Source organism: Eumetopias jubatus, unplaced genomic scaffold (assembly GCF_037043125.1).
Source record: "Eumetopias jubatus isolate StellerSeaLion01/CBP00866 unplaced genomic scaffold, mEumJub1_p1.0 scaffold_6, whole genome shotgun sequence".
Lineage (NCBI taxonomy): Eukaryota > Metazoa > Chordata > Mammalia > Carnivora > Otariidae > Eumetopias > Eumetopias jubatus.
The window spans coordinates 3,971,791-3,997,455 of NW_028274812.1; the positions used below are offsets into that span (position 1 = coordinate 3,971,791).

General features: G+C 38.0%; 1 protein-coding gene across 1 annotated transcript in view; it reads left to right on the forward strand.

The window, feature by feature from the left end:
* Positions 1–25,665, forward strand: part of PDE10A (phosphodiesterase 10A) — a 291,715-nt gene that overhangs the window by 219,917 nt on the left and 46,133 nt on the right. Inside the window, exons 8-14 of the mRNA XM_028103383.2 lie at positions 957–1,007; positions 2,037–2,095; positions 3,981–4,032; positions 12,631–12,773; positions 15,243–15,335; positions 18,016–18,202; positions 24,427–24,569. Coding sequence (XP_027959184.2) covers positions 957–1,007; positions 2,037–2,095; positions 3,981–4,032; positions 12,631–12,773; positions 15,243–15,335; positions 18,016–18,202; positions 24,427–24,569 — 728 coding nt within the window. The remainder of the gene's footprint in view (positions 1–956; positions 1,008–2,036; positions 2,096–3,980; positions 4,033–12,630; positions 12,774–15,242; positions 15,336–18,015; positions 18,203–24,426; positions 24,570–25,665) is intronic.

Genomic DNA, 25,665 nt, shown 5'->3' on the forward strand with positions numbered 1-25,665 from the left:
TGTCCTTTTCCTAGAGGACATCCTGAACAAAGATTCCAGCATCACATTTGGAAACAATGAGTTCCATGCACTGTTCCCTGAATCAGAACTGGCTCATTAACCCTAAAGCCAGATACTACCGTGATCTGTCACTCCCAGTATACAGATGCCCACATCCCTGCCTGTACCCCTCGCCTGCTCCCTCCCTCCAGCCACACAGGGCCCTTGAGCAAGGCTGAACGGCTCCTGCTCAGAGCCTCTGCATCTGCTCTCCCTCTGCCTGGATCGTGCGGGTCCTCCCTGTCCTCACCCCAGCCACCTCCTCCAGGAGTGTCCTCACATGTCGCCATGTCAGGGAGGAGGCCTTTCCTGAACACTGCACATATCTCCATGTTGTGCCTCTGATTCTCTGTAGCCCTCATCACCAGCTAAGACCCTGTGCACTTCCCTTACTCTCTTTCTTGTCTTTCTCCCACAGTCTACTGTAAGCTGTTCTGGTGGGTGGTGTGCTGCCGTGTCTCCACCACCTAGAGTACTGCCTGGTACCCAGGAAGCACCCAGGGGATGTTTGGGAAGTGAATGAATAATAAAAGAAGTAGAAGAGCTAGTAATTGAGAACTTGTCAGCAAAATTTTAGAAATATTCATCATTGTAAAGTGGGGGTTGAGGCCACTTTAATAGTATTTTTGTTAAACTGAGAAATAATTATTTTATGTGAAAATCATTGGATGATAGCTCTCTCAAGCAATTCATCTTGCTTTGTATCCAAAGTTAAGAGGAATGAGAACATTAAACTCAGTTATAAAGGGGTGGGAAATGTAAAAGAGAAATCTTGTACCTGTTTGATTCTCTGTGTTTGGCAAAATATTCAAATACTCAGTGGCCTCAGAAAATTCTTCATATACATGTGTGCTAGAGTCCTTTGTTAGGATGTCTGCATGTGACTAATCAGAATGTGTTTCATCCTCTTTTTTCAGGTTGCAACAGCAAATCTTGCCTGGGCTTCAGTAGCAATACATCAGGTGCAGGTGTGCCTTTGGGGTGTTTTTACAGGGGCTCCCTAAGAGAGAAGAGTTGTTTAAAGTACAGCTACTGGGGGACGGGGTGGGGGCTAATAAGTGACCCTAATGTGTTATTTTTGGATATTAGGTATTTTGTTATTTCTGAAATTTTGTGTCTATTCACTTATATTTACTTGTTCCCTGCCTTAAATATCTTGCAATTATTTTTATATATTTATATGTAATTATAAATTATTTATGCTGTAAATTATATATGTTCTATTATGGTTTTGTTTTCCACTGAAAGCAAAGGAGTGGTCTCCTCTGGCAGTAGCACTGATATTACATTTTTATGACTCCATTTCCTAAATTAAAGCATCCTTTAAACTAAATGGTATATGAAAACTTTCATCTCAAATTTAAAATACCTGGTTTTCTTGAAAATATGATCTAATTTAAAAGATCACAAACTTTATCAAGTTTCCTGGCAACTGGACTTCGAGGTTCACAGACACAGGAGCTTTGTACCCTCCACTTCTTTTCACTGTTGTTTTGTTTTTTAAATCCATTTCAGCACACTCACGGTTTGTGAGGGGAGGAGATAAAGTACATAGTTACAGGATAATAGCATCAGGAGCAAGGACCTCTCAGATCCGACCATAGCAAGTATAAGTGGAAAATGTGCCCAAGTGTCATTTTTTAAAGTTGAAAGAAGTTTTAAAGAGCAACTCTGGAGGTAGACTCCCTGGACCTGACTGCTGGCTCCCTCACTTAGTAATTCTGGAGCGGGAGCATGGTTCTGAACTTTTTTATGCTTCAATTATAAAAGTAAACCCCAAATCTATAGTGTTTTGTGATGATTAAATGAGACAGTAACGCTAAAGCGCATAGAACAGAGCTTAGCACATTTAAGCATTTGATAAATATGACTTCTTACTAATAGTATTACTGCTTTATAGGTCTTTTAAAATAAAAAAAAGTAAACAGTATTCAGGAATTGTTATTTTAAATAAGCAGAAATCTCTTATGATTAATAGGCACTATTTTCTGTGGTAGGTATGCAGAGGCCTTGCTAAACAGACTGAATTGAATGACTTCCTACTTGATGTATCAAAGTAAGTGTTCGTTTCTAGGGTTGAGGTAGGTCTTCTTGATCAGTGGTTTAAGTTAAGTGCAGGCTCGGACAGCGACTGACCTGTCCACTGCAGTCAGTAAGTAGTCTGGTAAGAAAGGTTCATATTTCGGACTGTAAAGTTACATTCTCATCTGTGTTCACTTTACAAGTGAAGGACTACAGATGTATATATGATAATGTTAATTTGCAATTTGGTGTATATTTTCTGAATAGACTCACTAGAGCATGTTAAAGACGCTAAGTATTTCTATTTCTGTAGGAGAAAACTTAGAACAGTAGAAGAGGAAATGTTTTAGTTTATTACTGTCCAAAAAGTCCTTTCTGGCATTTTCTACAAATGTCAGTAAAATAAACCATATTATCAGTATTATTTTAATTTTCCCATGTATGGTAGCTCAGTTATCATTTTAGAGAAAATGTTCCATTTCTCTGAAGTTTGACCTAGAAAAACCTCCTTGGGCTGGCAGTGAAAGCAGTTACAGATATTTATTATATTTGAGGTTCATAACTGGTTTTGCCTGCTACAAGGACGATTATCCATAGATTTGACCCATCTGCTGAATTGCTGAAATCTAAAATAATGCCCCAAGATGTGGGCACTTCGGGGTCACGGTCTCCGGCAAGTTAATAGAGGGATGACGTACCTGTCCTTCCTCCAGCAGCAGCTCTGACCGTGCTCTCTCTCGTAGATCGCTTTGGCAGCACTTAATAACTTATCATTCACAAGTGTTGTAATCCCAACACTAATTAGTCTGGAGTTGCTGCTTTGCGTTACATGTATTTCTTGAAATATGAAATTAGGGAACCGTGAAAGTAGGAGGGCTCTCATTTGATGCCAGAGGTCAGCTGTGTCTCCGGGAGAGAGAATTAAACAGTGTCTCTGCGACACATGATGTTGTTACTTCAGAACACATAGAAAGGGAACTGTGTGCCTTCCTTTGCTAGTGTGTGTGAATATCTTGCAAGTCTCCCACGGTCCTATTAGATCCCTGTAAGTCTCTCCCCTAGGGGAAACCCATTTGACTTTACCATATTCCTTGCTGTTCTGTTCGTTCCTCTGTGCACAGGGTAATTAAGCGTATGCTAAGTCTTGCTGGCTCCCAGCTGAAGAGGAAGTGTAGTCTTCTCAACAAAAGGCACTGTCTATCATTATTAAGTTATCTTAATTCTAAGTACATTGCTAAATTCACAGGCACCTAAAGTGAAAGCAGTACCTTGCCAATAGATCCTAGATTAACATAGTCCCTGAAATACATGCTTACTGATTCATCTGTTGATCAGGTTGACATTTTAATGTAGGTGCCGTATATCTCCAAAAAATTTACTTGCTGTTTATGGTAATGAATATATATAGTTTACTTATGCAAAGTCAGTAGGCTATTATCATTTCTTGTATTCTGGTATTACTTCTCAAATGAGTAAATATTACATAGCTTTCTCAGTACAGTTTAACATTTTAACTTTCTAGTTTTTCAGTGATAATTTATATTTTTAACAATATTAATGAGATTTGGCAAATTTAAATATTTCAGATATTCATGAAAATATCAAATATGGTGAGCCCAATTTTATCCCTTCATAGTTTTAGTTAAATGCTACAAACTTTCTCTCAAAATAGGTACTTACCAATAAAATAATTACTTAATTCATCCTCTGAAATTAGAGACTTCATACCAAAGTTAATGATAAAATTTTATTTATCTCTCTAAAGTAATGTTATTGGTTGCTTCCACAAAAGGACAGAAATCAACATATATCTTTACATTTTTTGCTTAAATGTACACAAAAATGGGAAATATATTCAGTTTAATATGTTCTATATTGTTATTTAGATTAATTACCAGTTTTATGTTCCTTTTTTTCAGGACATATTTTGATAACATAGTCGCAATAGACTCTCTACTTGAACACATAATGGTAGGTTGCTTTTTATTTTGAAAATGATTCTATTTAACCGTTAGATTCATGTCCTAATACGTAGTAGAATATTTTCATGTATTTGATGTATAAAGTGTTTTAAATAAGATGAAAAGATGGTGCTTAGTGAGCGGAGGTGTTGCTTTGATTTATTTGTCACTTTTGATTAGTTTTGGAGGTATTTTGAATAACTTTTGGAAAAACATCTGAGTTTTTCATTATTTAGTGGTGAGCTATACTTTGAAAAAACATTTAGTTCCTTTTTATACTCTGCAAAATACCTTTTGCCTACCAATTGACCTTAGGAATTCCTAACTGACTCTTCTTGATCTTAAGGTCCGTTCTGTTTAGTTTTCATCTTAATTATTCTACTCTATCTGGAAGGCTAATAGGTACTTGGAGCTGAAAGCCATAGGAAGTAGAGTTTTATCCATATTTTCTTGTGTTGCTGCTTTAGTGCTCTGGCGAGACTCCATTAAAGAAGTGGCTTACAGCCAAAGTGACCTGTATGTGCACTCCACAGGTTGTCAGGCTTGCTTGGCACCATTCTTGCCCTGTTGCGTATTTTGATAAGGGTTCTTTCTCCTTCCCATTTTCCTGGTCTTTTCTCAAAAGATAGTAATCCTGTGTAGTAAGTTATAGGTTTATAGGTTTATCTCCAGGCTTCATGATACACACTGATGTATTTCTCTTTGAAATCATGGCAGTTGAGTATGGAGTATGATATGCTCAGTGTCTTGTAGAGACAGAAAGTTTATGAAGGGAATTAGTAACATTAGGGATTATTTATTGCTTTCAAGCCCATTCCTTATATAGTTAGTTATATTAATAGTTTTATTTGGATGAAAAAGAGTTCTTAATTGCATAGTAAAAAATAATTTGTTTGGTTATGACAAAATTTAAGGAGTTTGTAAAGAAGTGAAAAATATTAAGAAAACTGTAAAAATATAAACATCTGGATTGACATAACTTGACTAGGAGTATAAGAAATACTCGTTGACTAGTTTTATTAATATTTTCTTTTTAAAAACAGTTTTATTGAGATATCATTACACAGCACACTATTCATCCATTTAAAGTGTTCAATTCAGTGGTTTTTAGTATATTCAAAGATACGTGCAACACACCAGTTAATTAAGAACACGTTCATTACCTCAAAACAACACTCCGTATCATTGTAGCCATCACCTACTTATGCCCCCACCCTCCTCCGTCCCCCCACCCCCTTCCCCCCACAGTCCTAAACAACCACTAATCTACTTTCTTTTTCTATGGATTTACCTATTCTACACATCTCACATAAAAGAGATCGTGTAATGTATGGCCTTTTGCGCCTGGCTTTTTTTCACTTAGCACACTGTTTTCTCAAAGTCCACCCAGGCCGTAGCAAGTACCAGAACTACTACATTTTTTATCCTTTCATTGGCTGATAAACATTTGCATTGTTTCCACATTTTGGCTAATGTGAAAAATGCTACTTTGAACATCTGTATACATTTTTTTAATTGTATTCAGTTGGTTTGGGTGTATTCTTAGGAGTGGAATTACTGGGTCATATGTTAAGTGTGTGTTTCACTTTTTGAGGAACTGCCAGACTGTTTCTGTGCAGTTGCACCATGTTATGTTCCCATTGGCAGTGCACGTAGGTTCTGGTTTCCCCACATTCTCACCAACGCTGGTTACCATCTGGCATTTCAACCTCATGCCAGTATTATCCAAGGATGGAAAAAAGGAAAGCCATTGAGCAAAATATCGATGCAAAAGTCAGAGATATATAATAACAACAAACCCAGGAGTAAAGATTACATCACAGCTAAACAGCATTCACCCCAGGAATGCAAGAGTGGTTCAACAGTAAGTAATAAAGTAAATAATTCCTTATTCTAATTGAGTAAAGGAAGAAAAATTACATCATTTTAATAATGGCATACAAAAATTTTATAATGCTCAATACCCAATAACTGCAAACTCAACAGCAAATTAGGAATAGAAGGAAAAGTTAAATAGTATCTGCTGGGGACCTACAACAAACATACCTAACAATTAGGTAGAAGAAGTGTACACATTGAGGAAAATTTGTTACTCTCACTGCTTCCATCCAACAGTGTTCTTGTTTTCACTGAATTTTAAATCCATTTTTGTTACCGGAAATTGTTTTCCACTTACAATAAACTTCTGTGTGTGCATGTGTGTGTGTGCGCACGTGCGCGTATGCATGCGCGTGCCTCCATAGGAGAGGCGGGTGGCTTTTAGAATGACCTTCTGTTGCTCTGTTCTCATAAATATTCCCAACATGTGTCTAGGATCTATTCCTTTTCAGCGTGTGAGAGCGCCATTTCAAACTGAAAGCCTAATATTTGGCGAGAATGAAAATGTAAACATATCTTCAGAATCACTAATCTCTGAACAGAAGCCTTTCTCACTACCTGTAATTGTTCTTCGGTTGATTTTTCAACATAATAACATTATCACTGAACAGTGGAATTCTCTTATCAAATATGTATTTTCTTACTTAATTGTGTGTTTTTTTTTAATTGAGGTGTAATTGACAAACAACATTAGTTTCCGGTGTACAACGTAACAGTTCGACGCTTGTGTACGGGGCGAAATGATCACCATAATAAGTCTAGTCACCAAACATCACCATAAAAAGTTACCCCCCCAGATTTTTTTCTTGTGATAAGAACTTTCGAGATCCACTCTCCCAGCCACCTTCAAATAGGTGCTGTAATACCATTGAGTATAGTCACCGTGCCGTACACCACACCTCCATGACCTATTCATTTCACGGCTGGAAGTCTGTATCTTCTGCCCTCATCATCCATTTTGTCTACCTCCACCCCCCTCCACACTGGCAACCACCACTCTGTTCTCTCTATCCATGAACTTTGTTTTGTTTTGTTTGTTTGTTTTGTCTTTTAGGTGCCAGATATGAGTGAGACCAAATAGTATTTGTCTTTCTCTGTCTGACTTATTTTACTTAGCATAATAGCCTTCAGATCCATCTGTATTGTCACAAAAGGCAAGATTTCATTCTTTTTTATGGCCGAGTAGTATTCCATCATATATACATATACCACATCTATTGGTGGACACTTAGGTTGTTTCCATATCTTGACTATTGTGAATAATGATGCAGAGAATGTGGTGGTGCAGGTATAGCTTTTCGAGTTAGTGTGTTTGTTTTCTTAGGATAAATACCCGAAAGTAGAACTCCTGGGTCATATGGTAGGTCTATTTTTAATGTTTTTAGGAACCTCTGTACTGTTTTCCATAGTAGCTACACTAATTTACATTCCATCAACAGTGCACAGGAGTTCCCAATTTTCCACATCCTTTCCAGCACTTGGTATTTCTTATCTTCTTGATACTGGTCCTTCTAACGGGATTTAGGTGATACCTCGTTGTTGGTTTGGGTTTGCATTTCCCTGATGATCAGTGATGCTGAGCATCTTCTCATGTACCTCTTCGCCATCTGCAAGTCTTCTTAGGAAAAATGCCTTTCAGATCCTCTGCCCATTTATTAATTGGGTTGTTTATTTTTTGCTATTGAGTTGTATGCATTTTTTTATGTATTTTGGAGATTAGTCCCTTACCAGATACATGATTTGTAAGTATTTTCTCCCATTCAGTACGTTGCCTCTTCGTTTTGTTGATGGTTTCCTTTGCTGTGCAGAAGCTTTTCTAGTTTGAGTAGTCCCACTTACTTTTGCATTTGTTGCCTTTGCTTTTAGAGTCAGATCCAAAAACAAAAACAAAGAAACAAAAACATTGCCAAGACCAGCGTCCAAGAGCTTACTGCCTATGTTTTGTTCTTCGAGTTTTATGGCTTCAGGTCTTCCATTCCATTAAGTGGAATCCATTTTGAGTTAATTTTTTTATGTTATAAAATATTAGTCCAGTTTCATTCTTTTCCATCATGGCTATCTAGGTTTCCTGGCACCATTTACTGAAGAGACTATCCTTTCTCCATTTATATTCTTGCCTTCTTTGTCATAAATTAATTGACCATATATGCATTGACTCTCTATTCTGTTCAGTTGATCTACATTTCTCTTTTTATGCCAAAACCATTCTGTTTTGATTTCTATAGCTTTGTAATAAGTTTGAAATCAGGGAACATGATACTTCCCCCTTTGTTCTTTCTCACAATTGCTTTGCCTATTTGAGATATTTTGTGGTTGCATACTAATTTTAGGATTCTTTATTCTAGTTTGTGAAAAATTCCATTGGAATTTTGATAGAGATTGCATCAGATCTGTAGATTGCTTTGGGTAATAGGGACATTTTAACAATATTGATTCTTCCAATCCATGAGCATGGAGTATCTTTCCGTTTATTTGTGTCTTCAGTTTTTTTCATCAGTGTCTTAAAATTTTCAGTGTACAGGTCTTTCACTTCCTTGATTAAATTTATTCCTAGGTATTTTATTCTTTTGATGTAAGTGTAAATGGGATTGTTTTCTTAATTTATTTTTATGATAATTCATTGTTGGTGTATAGAAATGCAACAGGGGGCACCTAGGTGGCTCAGTCGGGTTGAGCATCTGACTTTTGGTTTCAGCTCAGGTCATGATCTCATGGGTCGTGAGATCAAGCCCAGAAGCATTGGGCTCCACGCTCAGCAGGGAGTCTGCTTAAAGATCCTCTGCCTTTTGCCCCTCCCCCCTGCCAATTAAATAAATCAAATCTTTGAAAAAAAAAAAAAAAGGAAGAAATGCAACAGATTTTTTTATGTTCATTTTGTATCCTGCAACTTTTTACTGAATTTGTTCATTAATTCTAATAGTTTATTGGTGGAGATTTTAGGGCTTGCTATAAGTAAAAGCATGTCAGTTTTACTTCTTTTTATCAAAGTTGAATGCCTTTTATTTCTTTTTCTTGCCTCACTGCTCTGGCTAGAACTTTCAATACTGTGTTGAACAGAAGTGGTGAGAGTGGGTATCCTTGTCTTATTCCTGATCTTAGAGGAAAAGCTTTCAGCTCTTTATCATTGAGTATGATGTCAGTTCTCAGCTGTGTTCATCTGCCCTCCCATGTTCGGTGAGCATCTCTTTCACCATTACTTTGGATTCTATCAGGTGAGTTACTTATCTCCATTTCACTAGTTGTTCTTCCTGAGGTTTTATCTTGTTCCTTTGTTTGGAACATATCCTCTGTTTTCTTCATTTTGCTTGACTCTCTGTGTTTGTTTCTATATATTAGCTGAAACAGCTGCCTCTTCCAGTCTTGAAGGAGTGACCTGGTGCAGGCAGTGAACCTTACCATTCAACTTGCCCTAGTGCTTGGTTGTCTTTCAGACCTTTGTGGTTATCTGAGGAGCCTGATTTCTTCTGATAGGTCCCCGTTGTTGCAGGTGTGTCAAGACCTAATAGTGTTGCACAGGGAAAGATTTCAGTCAGCACCTGGTTTCTGGCTGATTGGAACCAAGAGTATCAGGCACCAGCTTTTGAAATATATAAACAGTCCTGTGGGACCACAGTCCTGAACCCTGCTGGCCTCCAGACCAGGTGATCTGTAAAAATTGGTGACCATTGTAAAAATTAGGCCTCCAGACAAGTATATCAGCTCCTTTCCGAGAGGAACTGGCAAGCTGTAGCAAGACCAAGGGAGAACACAGAGATGGCGTCCCCACCCTGCTTTCCCAGATGGCACCTCTGTAGTCTCTTGATGTGTGGCAAACCTAAGTCTGCTCCTCAGGTTGAGGTGCCAGGACAAGTAAATAGGCCTTCTTCACAGGAAGACTAAGGGTGTGTTTCAGTCTGCTGTCTGTGTAGTGCCCTGGGGTAGTAGCCTGCCGAGAACGGTCTTTCCGGTTGTCACAATCCTATAGGACCCAGGAACGCAAGCTCCCCACCCCCCACCCCAGCCTCCCTGGCCAGATGATCAAGGGGCATCCCCTGAACAGACTGCCTACACCCTGCCAGCTTTAGCGAGGCTGAGGGAGAGCACTGGACGGGGGTGCACCCACCAGCTTTGACAGGGCCACAGGAGAGCACGGGACTAGAATGTGGCCCACCAGCACTTTTGTGTCCCAAAAGGAAAAGGCTCCTGCCCATCTGGCAGACACTTTAAAATTAGTAAATGAATCTCCTTCGCATACATTCTAAGAGCTTTTCCAGCTGCTGCTTTGTGCTGGTCTCTGGGCAAGTAAGTCTGCATGGGAGCCTGATGGGTCTACTGGGTATAAGCCCTGTTGGTGTTCAAAGCCAGACATTGTAGGGGCTTCGATATGGGTATATATACACACATACATATATTCTTCTATTCCATTTTACTGAAGTTTTTATCATGAATGATTGCTGAATTGCATCACATGCATTTTTGACAACCATGAAGGTAATTGTGTGATTTGTTTTCCTTTGTTTTATTGTATTATGAAAGAATAGAGTTTATGATGCTGAACAGTTCTGAATAAAGTATAATTTTTAAATATTGTAATATGTTAATTTATTCCTAAGTTTAATTTGCTGAAAATTTTTATTTATGAGTTTTCTTCTGTTTCCAAGTTAAATTGGTTTGTGATTTTCTTTTTTTATACTATCTTTGTCAATTTTCAGTATCAGTAGCTTAGCACGTGTTCTAAAAATAACTGAAAAAGTTTTGTTCTTTCTGAAGATAGAACACTGTAAATTGGACATGAATTTATTTGTTGAAGATTCTTAAATAATTCCTATTTGAAATCATTTGGGCCTAAGACCTTTTATGGGGATAATTCTTTGACAGTTGTACAGTTGGTCTTCAGATTTTTCAACTACTTCTCAATTCATTTCCGTTTTCTAGAAAATTGTCCATTCCATTCAGATGTTTATAAATATTAATATAAATATGTGCCAAAGTGTTAAGCAATTAACGTGACCTAGGCAATAGGGATGCAAATTCCGCTTTTCATAATGTAATCTCTAATAGTGTAGGATCATTATTATTATTTAATAATTCAAGATCCCATGAGTTTGCAAAATAGATGGGTGATTCTTCTGTTTGCCAACAATACAGTCTCATTACTGTCTCCCTAACTTTATGTCATTCATCCTTCCTCAAATATTTATTGAGGGTTCTTAGGTTATGGAGATCTTATATGTTCTAAAGGGTTGGCAGATGTTTTTTGTTAAGGGTTAAATAGTAAAGTTTTATGCTTCATGGACCATACTCTATTGCAGTCACTCAACTCTGCCATTGTAGCATCCTTAAACGATACATAAAGGAATGAACATAGTTCTTTCCCAATAAAACTTTATTTATAAAAACAGACAATGGACTAGATTTGGCAAATGGATTTTAGTTAGCTGACCTCTACTCTAGGTATTGTGCTGGGTTTTTGGAATATTGTGGGGAGAAAAAGAAGCAGTTTCTGTTGTCACAGAACTCACAGGATTATGGAAAGAGACAAATTGTAAGTTATCCTTCTGATAATACCCAATGTACTCAGTCCCCGGCATAGCCAGTATTTGTTGAGTGAGTGAGTACAGTTTATAAAGACAAGTATAAACTATGAGGATGAACCAGGGTACCTAAACCGTGCTGATTTCTTTTCATTAAATTTGTAGTTTTACGTGAGATTTTGTATTTTCCTCTGGCCACAAGGTGGCCCATGTCCCTCTTGCATAGACTTTGTGATGGCTCTTTTTCTCTGAGAATCAGCTCTTTTCTCTGGAGAATAATTTCATGTCTAAAATCTGGAGGGTTGAAGTTGCCAGAATTCTTAATCTAGGTAAATATGCTAATTGAACCGTAACTGTGGTCTCAACCCACAAGGGACAGTGGGATATTTTAGGCATTAAAGAAATAATTGTGGAAGGAAGTCGATGAACAAGTGAATGACAAAATGAATACACAGTTTTCCAATTAGAAATGAAAAAGCATACTTGTTTTAAGAGCATAGGCCATGAAAACAACTAGTATGAGTTCAAATACCCAATCTGCCATTTACTAGCCACGTGATAGTGGACAAGTTTAGTTACCTCTCTGCCTCAATCATCCTAACATGTACAGTGGAGATAAAAATATTCCCTGACTTAATATTGTGATTGTGGGGATTAAGTGAAGGAAGACACCTAAAGGGTGTGAGAGTGTTGGCACACATAGTAAGTAAACACTCAATAACTGTTACACGTTATTATTAGCGCAAGTAAAATGCAACAAATATGAATATGAACCTCATTAGAAGTTGTATTTCGTATTTTTTCACGACTGCTGTATCACAAATGCCCACCATCAGAATGCACTCTGGCCTTAGAGCTGACAGAGGCTGGTACCGGCCGTGAGGGTAAAGGCCTAGAGGTTCTGGAAGCGGGGCCGGGGTGCAGCAGGGCTCTGCGGGAATGAGGCCTACAGCTGCGTTCCGGCCCACAGGAAAGTCCTGTAGTGTTTCAACAGCCCGCCCTGGGACACCCATGCAGAGCAGCGGTGTCTACCTATGTCAGCACGTTAACAGGAACATACAGTGTTTTGTATTTGTATACCTCTGTTTATTGAGTTATAGTGCCAGTTTTCCACTCCGAGTATAGATCAGCTGAAATTTATATTTATTTCTGATAAAGTTTGCCTTTAAACTCTGAATTTCTCATTGGCTTACTCTTGTTTTATTGTTTGTCTTTAGATATATGCAAAAAATCTGGTGAATGCCGATCGTTGTGCACTTTTCCAGGTAGACCATAAGAACAAGGAGTTATATTCAGACCTTTTTGATATTGGAGAGGAAAAGGAAGGAAAACCTATCTTCAAGAAGACCAAAGAAATAAGGTACACCTGGAAGTAGAATGTCCATACGCTGTGACTGCAGCTGTGCAGGTGTCCTGTTACCCACTTTCCTGTGCCTATTCGCAGGTGTGCTGACAGTACTTGTCATACTGTGATATCATTCCCACCAGGACCCGCCTCCTGAAGGTAGTACTTCTGGGAATGACATTGCAGTGCCGGCGAAAGCGCGCCTGGGAGGCTTTGGCGTCCCTCCTGGAAATGCAGTCTTCCGGAGGCGGTCCTTTTGGAAATCATGTCGGGAAACCTTACTAGTGCCCCAGGTAGGTAAAGGTATAGCCCGCCGGGAGTCTGCAGGTTGTCCTCTGCCCAGGAGCAGGGCATACCTAAAAACTACTGCCCCTGCCCCTTCCCGTACTACGGGACTGTCTTGAAGTCCAGACCACAGTGGACATTGAGCTGGGGTATGTAATGACTTAGGCACATTATTCTGTAACTGACCAGTTGGTTTAATCAGTCACATAGCACACTTCTGTTGCATCTAGAAACTAAAGCCTTCTTTGTTCTTTAAATGGCAGCTACTGTCACTTAAACGAAGAGTGGAGTTTGGTAGAGGCTTGCTTGCTCAGTCCTATCACAGTCTGAACATCTCCTTGTGGAGCACTGTCACCAAACTTAAGAATCAAGCTTAACATTCAAAAATTGACTTTTTTTTTTAGACATTTGCATCCCTTTTGCTTATGTATCTTGTTTAACTATTTTTCCACATAATAATATGAAGTCCTTTGGTAGTTACAACATTATAGTAAAACACTGTTCCTTATTAATTATGAATTGCCTGTCACATACAAGAGATAAGCAGATGTGCAAGAAGCAGGAGTGAGGCCCTGAGCCAGGCCTCACCACTGCCTGCCGCGGAGCCCTGGGGTGATGGTTCCTGTATTCCACACTCACAGAACTCCGAATTAGAAGCACTATTTAGATTTTTTATTTTTACTTGTTTTATTTCTGGTTTATTTGTGTCTTAGACCTCGGTAAATCAGTCTGGATATAGTCATTTAGGTAAAGTAATTTCTCTTGCTAAAGGTTCAAGTGTTTCTTACCAGTGCTAGTGTTGATCTCATTTTGAAGACCATAACTTGAAGTTTGTGTTGACGAGCGTCAGAGAAACAGTGAGGGAAATGTGGTTGGCTGCAGCTTTCTCAATTGACCAGTGATGTCAGCTGTTTATGTGAGGGCCTGCCTCTTAATTATCTCCTGACCAGAGACAGCAAACCAAGAAAATTAAGCATAAATCATGAAATGGATTCTGATACTCTTTGCTTACGGCAGTCTAATTTGTTCTGTTCATGTTGTTCAAAGCACAAGAAAACCAGGATGAAACAAGCTTGCTTTTTATGCAATGTTGGGTTCACTTTTTGGCCTTTTAAGAAAGTTAATTCTCTTTTGTGTCACCTATCTTTTGGTTTTTCCCTTAACGTTGAGCTTTACTTCAATGATACTTACTTCCTATAATGTTGAAAATGTAATATTATGGAAATTATTTTCAAGCTATTGAAATCTGTAGATATTGTGGACTGTAGACCTCTTTCTTAAAATTTTGTAATGAGTGCATGTACTATGATGATATTATAATGAGAAAACTGTTTACAAAATGAGAATATATTTATAAAAGAAAGTGCTGATATTATATACCAAAACATAATTAAGTATAATCAAATAATGCTTGTATTTTGACTGGTTTTAAATTTAACAAATAAGAGAAGCAAAGATACTAGAAGTTGTAAATTGTGTTATTTTTATATAGTGCTTGTGTTGCAAAAGCCTTAAAGTCCCAGTCCTGCCTAGTATCTCAAATCAAATATAACCTGTAAGTTTGGTTATATGTGTGGTGGAAAATACACTAGTGTAGACCTGCTTCCTTGTTTTTATTGTGCCACTAACTTTTTTAGGAATGTTGGTAGGTTACTGAACCCTTATGGGCTTCTGTTCCCACCACAGTGAGAATTAATTAAGAAAATTTACGTTGAGGGGAGCCTGTCTGGGTTAGTCGTTAGAGCATGGGACTCTTGATCTCAGGGTCGTGAGTTCAAGTCCCATTTGGGGCAAGGAGAAAGAAAGAAAGAAAAGGAAGGAAGGAGGTAGGAAGAAAATTTATGTTGAAGCATCTTGTAAATTATAAGGTACTTTGCAAATATAAAGGATTATTATTGGTCAGTAGAGGAGAGTGCTAGTTAATTTCTCAATTTCAATTTGTAATCCAGTATAACTTAATATATTGTGGATTATATCTTAAACCAAGCTTCTCTAGTGATTACCATGCAGTGTTTCTCTGCTTTACCTTTACATGTTATGTAGTAATAGGATTTCGAATATGTAAATGTAAAATTAATGCAAGTATTTAAAAACAAAACAGTGCTTTTTTTCTTTAATATTTAGTGGTAATGAAATGTTTCAAGTTATTTTATAACATCTGTATTTTAATTGGCATGTCCCTCTCTTTTATGTCTGCAGATTTTCAATTGAGAAAGGAATTGCTGGTCAGGTAGCAAGAACAGGGGAAGTCCTGAACATTCCAGATGCCTATGCAGACCCACGCTTTAACAGGTAAGAAATCGTTTATGCCCCTGTCAGTCTCTCCCTCATGTCCCATCTGGCTGGAGCCTCTGCGCTGGAGCCCCCAGCTCCCCACCCATGTGCCAGTGCAGTTAGCGCCTTCCTCCTGGGCGCTCTGCTACACTTTATTTGAACCAACTCTATTATCAGTACCCAGTGTTTCCAGATATTTGTAAAATGATAGACTCGAAACCATTAATGATATCCAGCTTATAGGATATTAAAATGTTATAAAAGCATTTATACAGGAAGAGTTAAAGTTTGCAAGGCTGCTTTTGTTTTCATTATAGTGTTAATCATTCTATCCTGGGCGTGTTCTCCATCAGACCATACCCTACAAGGTAGTAACACCTACTGATGAAAGTACCTACTTGTGAATTCACTTCCATCACTTATTAGTTCTAGAGTGACCTGGAGTGAGTTATTTAATCTCACTGAGCTTCTGTCTCCTCATCTTTAAAATGGTACAGTAATGCCTATTTATAGGGTGCTTTTTGTTTTGTTTGTTTTTGTTTTGGTAAGATTAGAGAAAATACTTGTAAGAGATCTGACAACTTTCCCTGATACAAAGTGGGAACTCCATAAGTTGCTGTTTTTACTGGATATTATTAAATTTGGATATTAGATGGCTTATAAAGATTTTTTTGTTTTGTTTTGAGTTTCTTTGGAGAACTAGGAACCAAATTATATAATCTGATTTAAATAAATCTCCAGAAATTGAAAGTCTCAAGATTGATGCTGTGACTGGGAGTAATAGTTCAGATATTTTGACAGTAGTGTTCTGTTAATTCAAACATTTGGTTCACTTTAAGAGGAATTGAATAGCATGAACAATAAGTTTTTTCAGAAATTTGATTAGTGTCAAATATGTGCAACATGTATGTCAACACAGTTATATCCCAGTTGATACGTCTTATCAGTAAATTAAAGAGTATGCAGAAAATCTCAGGGTTTTTTCCCAAAAACCAAACTTGTTATTTTAGTGCTTAAATATTGAAAATATTTATATATCCTTATTTAAAACTGTTATGTAAAAATTTTATGGGTCAACTCTTAAGAACATGAAAAGGCAAGCAACAGATTGTGAGAAAATATTTGCAAAACATATATCTGAAAAATACTCACATCCAGAGGATGTAAACAACTCTTTCAACATAATAAGATAACCTAATTTAATAATAGGACCCAAAATTTTAATTTATTTAGAATAAATTCTAAATCTGTATTTATAATAAGATATATAGAATAAATCTATATTCACAGAAGAAGATACATGAATGGCCATTAAACACACGAACAGATGTTTGATGTCGGGGAAACAGAAATTTGACCATGAGATCTCACTACACAACAATTTGAATGGATACAGTTTTTAAAAAGTGGCATCAGCAGGGGGCCTGGGTGGGCTCAGGGTCACGGGATCAAGCCCCACGTCAGGCTCCTCACTTAGTGTGGAGTCTGCTTGGGATTCTCTCTCTCCCTCTCCCTCTGCCACTCCCCCCCAAACACACCAAATAGATAAATAAATCTTAAAAAAAAATAAAAAGTGTCATTAGCAAGTGTTGGCAAGGATGTGGAGAAACTTGGAATCACATACTTTGCTGATGGGAGTGTGTAATGGTACAACCACTTTGGAAAAAGGGTGTGCAGTTTCTTGTAAAGTTAAGCATATACTTACTGTACTCAATCAGCCCCACTCCTGTATCAAAAAAAAAAATCTGTCCACACAAAAATTTGTATACAGATCTTCAAAACAGCATTATTCACAATTGCCAGAAAACTGGCTGTTAACAAAACAATAATAGCCATTAACTGGTGAATGGATAAATAAACTGTGGTCTGTCCATACCCCAGAATACCACTCCCCAGTGAAAAGGGCTGAACCACTGATACCTCCTACGGGATAGATGAATCTCAAAACAGTTCAAGAAGCCAGGCACAAATGACCACCATCTCACTAACTGCCTTTAGGTACATGATTGTGTCTATGGAACGGAGTCCTGTTTGCAAAAAATATTTTCTCCAAATCAGGAGTCAGCAGAATTTTCTTTTAAGGATCAGATAGTAAGTATTTGGGGCCATAACGTCTCTGTCACGAGTCCTCAGCTGTGTTGTAGGGTGGCGACAATCCATTCAAGAATGGTGCCCTTGTCTTCCATTAAAACTGTTTACGAGACAGGAGAGGGCTAGTTTGGCCCAGAGGCTGTCGTGTGCTGACCCCTGCTCTAAATTTTCAAGGTGGTAATTCCTGTTTAAGTTTGTCCATTAGCAAGTTACATATCTCGGAACATATGACCAAGTTCAAAGGAACATGTTACTTTACCAAATTTATCATATTTTTCCTCTGCATTCAGTTTGCCCCTGTTTACTTAATAATGCTGTGGATACATAAAACCGAATGATAAGCTGAAAGCCTCCAAGAGACTGTTCTGAAAAACTCTCTTGCAAATAAAAGAACAGATTGGTTAGAATATTTTTGATGAGATTTTAATGAAACACTTTCACATGTGTCACATTGTCCTTGAATTCAGCAGCTCAACAGTTCCATTACAAGTATTTGTAACAGAAGCGTGTAAATTGCAAAACTCAGTTGAGATTTATGATAGAAGCTATAGATTATTTTCTCCTGCGTGTTTGTGTGTTGCTGCTGTTTTCCTGCACGTGGCCGCAGGGAAGTGGACTTGTACACAGGCTACACCACCCGGAATATCCTGTGCATGCCCATCGTGAGCCGGGGAAGCGTGATCGGTGTGGTGCAGATGGTGAACAAAATAAGCGGCAGTGCCTTCTCGAAAACGGACGAAAACAACTTCAAGATGTTTGCCGTCTTCTGTGCTTTAGCCTTACACTGTGCCAATGTGAGTGCTGCTTCCGTGATTATCTTCCTCGGTACTCAGTATCCACTTTAAAACTGGTTAAATAAAGTAGTTGAAAGGATGGGTTCTGTTGTTTTATTTTGTTTTTTCAGTATTTCCTTCATATGCCAGAAACAGTGATTCCTGGTTGTACATATTTTAGGAAATGTCTTCAAACGCTTGGGGGAGAAAATCTAATATTTTAGCTTTTGTTTCAAGGTGTGAATTTGTTAAAAAGAAAAATGAGGTTAATATAAAGGTAAAATGTTTGAACAGAAGGTTTCTGTCTCAGGGTATCTACTGAAATGAGTAAGGAAAAGGTGACCTGCACTATCATTGTTTGTCATATGGTGCATTTGAGAGTCTTGTATGAAAGAGAGCGATGAGTCCCATGTGAATGCCGCCCAGGACGTGCTCTGGCTGTCCGCTCTCTGGACCGTCACGGCATGGCTGCCCTGGTTACTGCATAATCCATGCAGTTCCACTGGTCTTAGGAAGTCTCCCTTTAAGATAGTTGGCAAAACATCTATCAACTCTAGGAATCCTTTAGTGATATTACTGGTATTCTGAAGTCAGGGAAAATTTTATTCACTTTTTTTTCAAAGCTAAACCAACATAAATGGGAGCTAACACCTTCCTAACATAGAAAAATGGCCTTTTTCGAAATAGAACCATAAGTTCCATAGGAGCAACCACATAGCTAGTGGAAACAGCTGAGGGATGATTGGGAACAAAAATGGCAAAAAATAATGCCCTGGTGACTGGGGATAACGGTTTGCAGTTCAGTTGGTGCTGCTCCATAAGAACACCCCCTCTTCCCACTGTGTCACCATGTGCCCACTCATGGGGACCTCTCTTGTTACTCAGTTCATCAGAAATACATAAGTGCAGTTGTCAGGTACTTCCTGCTTCAGACATTTTCTGGGGCTGTATTTCTCTCTCATAAATAAAAATATTGACAGCTTGTATTTGTTTAGTTTAAAAGTTGCAGAGAATGTAATTTCTAATGTATCCTGAATATTGATTTTCATCGATTTTTAAATGTATCCGATGGGATCTAACTACTGTAGCTACTTGAAGCCAGTTTAGTCCATTTAAGAATGGACTTATGATTGGAAATTACAGTATCATTCTTTTCTCTCTCTGAATGTGTATTTCTATTACCCCACAAAAGTTTGATCTCATGTAATGTATTTTATTCTTAAAAGTGTTTTATTAAGATAATCTAAAACATCTATAATAAATGTTAAAAATTAATTTTGCTTGTGGTAGTGTATTATATGTCATTATTAGGATACATGTGGTCAAAGCAACCATGTTAGGAAATTTTAATAAATAATTATCAAAAAAATACAAATTATTGGAAACTGTTATATCCTAATGTAATATCTATGGCTTAAAATAAAAAAAACAGTTATATCTGTGCATACATTTTACCTACTTTAGAATGAAACTAAGTTTAGTGTAAGTTTTTTATACTCTCTGTCTTGAATTAACTTCAGACAGAAAGCAAAGTTGCAAAAATAATGCAAAGATTCCCGTGCTCCCCAGTGTTGATATGTTACCATTTTTACTTTGATATTCTTTCTTTCTTCTCTCTCTGTCTCATTCATAGATGTCATATTCCTCTGACCTGTTTGAGAGGAGGTTTTAGACAAAATGATTCATAACCCTAAATAAATACTTCAGCTTGTGTTTTCTAAAGACAGATACATCATCTTACTCTTCGCTGCATAACTTAAGAGTCCAGAGATTCATATTGGTTCTGTGTTGTGTGTGAGACCTACCACAAGCAGCACCACAGACCAGGTGGCTTAAAGAACAGAAAGGTATTTTGTCACGGTTCTGGCAACTGGAAGTCCAAGATGTCAGTGGGTTTGGTTTCTTCTGAGGCCTCTCTCCTTGGTCTGTAGATGGCTTCGTTTCCCTGTGTCCTCATAAGGTCTTCCCTCTGTGCATGTCTGTGTCCTAAGCTCCTTTTCTTGTAAGGACACTTGTCATACTGAATGTGGGCCCACCCTGTTGACCTCATTTTACCTTAATTACTTCCTCAAAGGCCCTATGTCCAAATATATCACATTCTGAGGTAGGTACTGGGGCGTTAAGGTTTCAACATAAGAATTTTAGGGAGCACAATTCAGCCCCAATCAGGTACCAGATACTGTTTAGCTAAACTGTGAAGTTCTTTAGTGTCCTTTAATCTGGAACCATTCTTTACTCTTTGCCTTGCATGACCTGAGTACTTTTGAAGTGTATAGGCCAGTTATTTTGTAGAATGCTTCTTAATGGGCTTGTCTGGTATTTCCGCATGATCATATCGAGGTTATAATTTTGACAGGAATATGACGGAATGATGTGTTCCCATTGAGTCCCGTTAGCAGGCACACATCCTTTCACTGGTGATGTTAGCTTCATCACTTGCTTAAGGTCGTGTCTGCCAGGTTTCTCCTCTGAAACACTTTCCCTCTTTTTCTCACTATTTTGGAAGAGAGTTTGTATGTAAGCCTCTGCCATCATTCTCTTCTCTGTCTCCCAGAGATATATACAGACACCCCCTGTCTCGCACCGCAGAACTCCTTCTGGCCATCTCCTTTCCATCTTTGGAACTTTGTTCTTTGACATAGAGGAACTGGATCCCCACTGTTCAGCAACAGTGTTATTCCTACTTGTTGAGGAAGTTTTGAGGAAGCCCTAAGAATTGCTTTCATTAATGAGTAAATAGCAGAAAGAATTTTATTATAGCAATTTCTCTTAATTCAAACTCCACCTGAGCTAAGATGCCAAGAAGTACTGATAACTCTGCCACCAAGTTTTTTTAAATGATCTATCAGCTGAAAATTTATTTAGTTTCATCACCTTCAATATTTTATGAAAACTTTAGAAACCACTATTAGACCTCATTAATACCATATTTTATATTTCCCTTTGTTTCAAGAGGTTTTTATATTAGAGCAATTTGAGGAAGGGGTTATTCTGAAATGGGAGGTGGACAAAAGTCATTTTTTAGGTCAGAGTATGTGTGAAAGTTAAGGAGGTAGAAATCGGTCCTCTTAAAATGTTTACAGGTTTCCATGTGTTTCTTGAAGAATGCATCCCTGTCAGTGTAGACACTCGAGTTAACTCGGCTGTATCATTAGAGGATCTGGCTCCGCAGGTCCAAAGCTCTTCTAACCTGCTGAGTGTTGCATCACAAAACCTGGATGCAAACATGATTAAATGTTTATACCAAACTAAACCCAAATTTAAACAAGAAAAATAACACCCCTGAAAAGTCATGAATAAGTTAACAGGAATTCTGTCTTTACATTTTTAACCTGATCCAGGTTGTTCTTCAACCATATGAGAAGGAGGCTTGTGTACCAGTTGGCCCACACAATTCACAGTTATGAAGGTAGCTTTGAAATGGACTCCTATTTCCATTGTGCTGCCCACGCATTTGCGGCTTGTGACAAAGTACTTGGAATAGTTGTTGAATTCATACATTATTGCACATTTCATCTTTCACAAAAAAAATCTTCCAAGTGTGCCGATCTTTTCTGATGACAAAGTGCAATCAATATTTAATTATTTGGAAGATATATTCAAATAAACAGTATTTAATCTGACTTTGGAGTCTCAAGTGACATTCACACTGAATAAGAAATCAGCTGCTTTTCCAAATAAACTTGCCCTGTAAAGAGAGCACGTGGAAAACAGAGGTCTGCAAGTATTCTCCTTGTCGCTGTCACGTTATCATGTGACTCCCATATACACGTTATCATAGGCCTTTACAGAGACCGGGAGCAAAACATTTCTAAGCAGCTTTCCTGAGGTTTATGAACACGTGGTACGCTGTGTGTATCTGGAGTGTACAGGTTGACAAGTGGATGTACACACAGCCCAAGGAAACCATCACTCCATCAAGACATGGTGCATCCACTGTGTCATGGGTTTCTGGGTGCCCCTCAAAACCTTCCCTCATGACCCTCCCCATCTTTACCCCCAGTTTCAGGGAACCACTGATCTGCTTTTTGTCACCATAATAAATTACTCTGCGTTTTCTAGAATTATTTTATATAAATGGAATCATAAATATCTGTATTCTTTTTTGTCTGGGTTCTTTCACTCAGCATTATTATTTTGAGATTCATCCATGGCATCGCATGTATAAATAGTTCATTCCTTTTTATTACTGAATATTCCATCAAATGGATATACTGTAAACGATTTTGTCACCTATTGATGGGCATTTGAGTTATTTCTAGGTTTTAGCTATTACAAATAAAGCTGCAGTGAGCATCTATGCACAAGTCTTTGTACGGTGTATGCTTTCCTTTCCACTGAGTAAATACCTAGGTACGGAGTGGCTGTGAGGCATTTATCCGATAAGTTATTTGCAAATATTTGCTCCCGGTGTTTGGCTTGTCTTGTCATTCTCAACAGTTTCTTTCTAAGAGCAGTTATTAAGCTTGAAGAAGTCCAACTCATTCGGGTTTTTTTTCTTTTTATGATCATGCTGTTAGCATTTTATCAAAGACATATATGCCAAACCTAAGGTCACAAAGATTTTCTATGTTTTCTTCTAGAAGTTTAGGTTTTACATTTAGGTCTGTGATCCATTTTGAGTAAATTTTTGCATATGGTTAAAGGTAAGGGTCATCTTGCGTTTATTTATTTGCATGTGAGTGTCCAGTTGGTCCAGCACAGTTTGTTACATCTGCTGTCCTTTGTCCACCATCTTGCCTCTGCACACCTGTTGAAAACCAACTGATGTTTAGGAACATTATGTCCTCTTGACATGTGGACCCCGTTATCATTTGAAATAATCCTTCTTTATCCCTGTTAATAGTCTTTGCTCTGAAATACACTTTATCTGGTATTAAGCCACTCCAGCTTTCTTTTGACTGGTGTTATATGGTATATCCTTTCCAAAATTTTACCTTATTTAGGTCTTTATTTTTGAAGTAGGATTCTTGTAAACAGCATAAGCTGGGTCTTCCTTTTTCATTCATTCTGGCAGTCTTTGCTTTTTAACCAGGATATTTCTACTATCACATTTTATGTTTAAGTATAAATCCACCATCTTGTTTTCTGTTTTTTCCATCGTTCTTTATTCCCTTTTACCTCCTTCTTCTTTTAAAATGGAATTTTTTTATGACTTTACTTTATGAAACAGTTTTTAACTTACTAAAATCTTCCCCATGAAGAGTTTCATTAAGTTTCATTGGTTTTAAACCTGGTGGATAATATATAAAGATGCAGCTAATTCGTTTGCAGGATTAACTGATTGGCATCAGGGGAAATGGAAAATTATGTGATTTTAAGCCAAAAATATTAGCGGCTAGGGAACAAAACTATAAGTGTGATGTTTAAGAACAGCTAGTCCTTTATTCTCTTTGGATCCACATACTTTTTGGCCTATCTTTCTCAAATAGTATAACTGAAAATCTCTTAAGTATTAAAATAAATCAAACTGAACCCAGACCTTAACATCACCATCTCACAAGTCATTGAAGAAAACACTTGACAACTGATAACATACATTTAATTAGTGCTTTCATTATAAAATATGTAATTGTCTAATAAGAATAAAAAGTCTTGCTCAGTAATAAAATATTAAAAGTAAGTACTTTGTATTTTTATCTTTTTCTATTTCTGTGTATATCTGCACAGTGCATGTGCACGTAATTGCTAAAGGACTGTACATTTATTGGGCGTGCCTCTCCAAACTTCTTTCACTGATAATGGATTTCATGGTCAAGCATTGTTGAGACTCTCAGGACTAAAGGACTTTGACATCACCAAGAATTAAAATAAATATTTTTTAAAAGGAGACATAGGAAAAAATCTTAACTCCTAACTGATGGAGTGTCTGTCTCCATGTGTTTGGGTGCGGGAATGGACCGCGTGGCCTAGAAACAGCAGACACTGATTTCTCACAGTTTTTGAGGCTGGGTGTCTAAGAAGGGACCAGTGGATAAATACCAAGGAATCTCATGACCCAGGGACACTGTCTGGGTGCAGAAGTTAATAAGTCTTTTAAAATGGAAATAAATTTTTTTTTTTAAACTTAGTGGTTTGTATCTTCAAAGGCACAAGTATGGGCATCTTCAGTGTATATGAAATGCATGGTACTAGCAGTTAATAGATAACAACAGTGGTTTCCGTTCCAGTTCTGATTCTTAGGGACATAACTGCTTTAAACACTCATTTCGGTTTATTTTTTGTTTTTTGGATTTGCCTTCCAGATGTATCACAGAATCCGTCATTCCGAGTGCATTTACCGGGTGACTATGGAGAAGCTGTCCTACCATAGCATTTGTACGGCGGAGGAGTGGCAGGGCCTCATGCGCTTCAACCTCCCCGTGCGCCTCTGCAAAGAAATTGAACTGTGAGAATCTTGTCCTGTCTGTTTCTCCAGGAATGGATTTTTCATTTGATTCAGCCTAAAGTGACATGGGTACAGAAGTAGAATTGCAAACACGGTATCACGTGTGTGGTTCCATTGTTGCCATTGTCCCTTCTCAGTTGACGCCACATCTCATGAGAGATCGTGGACAGGAAGGCCACATCTCTTTATCGTTAGAAAGAAAAATCTCGACACCATTTTGAAATGAGTTCAGTGTTAGCTTTCCTCGTTAGTCTTCTGTCTACTTCACACCATGTATATGGCACTTAATGCTGAAGATGGCATTGAATATCCGAGATCTGAAAGTTTTCATTTCCATATAATCTTAAATTTACAGACCGAATTTTAGGATTTAGTAATAATGAGTGCAGGTGTCACACACGTGGACAGCCAGCTGGCCTGTAAAGCCACGGGTCGGTCAGCGATTGCACATCTGTGCTCTTGCCCCGTCTCTGTGCAGGGGTCTCTGCCGGCTCCTTCAGCAGAGCGCTCCCAAACACTAATGGTTTGGTACTGCCCTATTCAAATGGATTTTTTGCTCAAATAAACTCTTAAGACTTTTTATTTTGCTTCAGTTTATCTTTGAATGGTTCATATAGAGTACATATTGTGACATAATAAGAAATATATATATTTGGTCTTTGTAGCTAGTTTCTGGCTCACAGCTCCTAAAACCCTTGAATTTCCTGAGTGATTCATCATGAACCTCTTGCAACCACACTTGAGTTTTTGCTATTGAAGGACTATAGGAGGAAGGGGGCTGGTTGCCCAAGGAACCAACCATGTGGTTTGGGGATTGTAATTTTCAGCCACCCTCAGACCTCCTGGGAGGGGACAGGGACTAGGCATTGAGTTAATCACCAGTGACCAATGATTTAATCAAATGCTCCTATGCAGTGGAACCTCCAAAAACCCTAAACAAGGGGTTCAGAGAGCTTTTAGGTTGGTGAACACCTTCAGTGCTGGGAAGGTGGTGCACCTACAGAGGCATGAAAGCTCCTCAGTCCTTCTTCCCACATGGCCTGCCCTACACATCTCTTCCATTTGCCTCTTGAGTTGTATCCCTAATAATAAACTG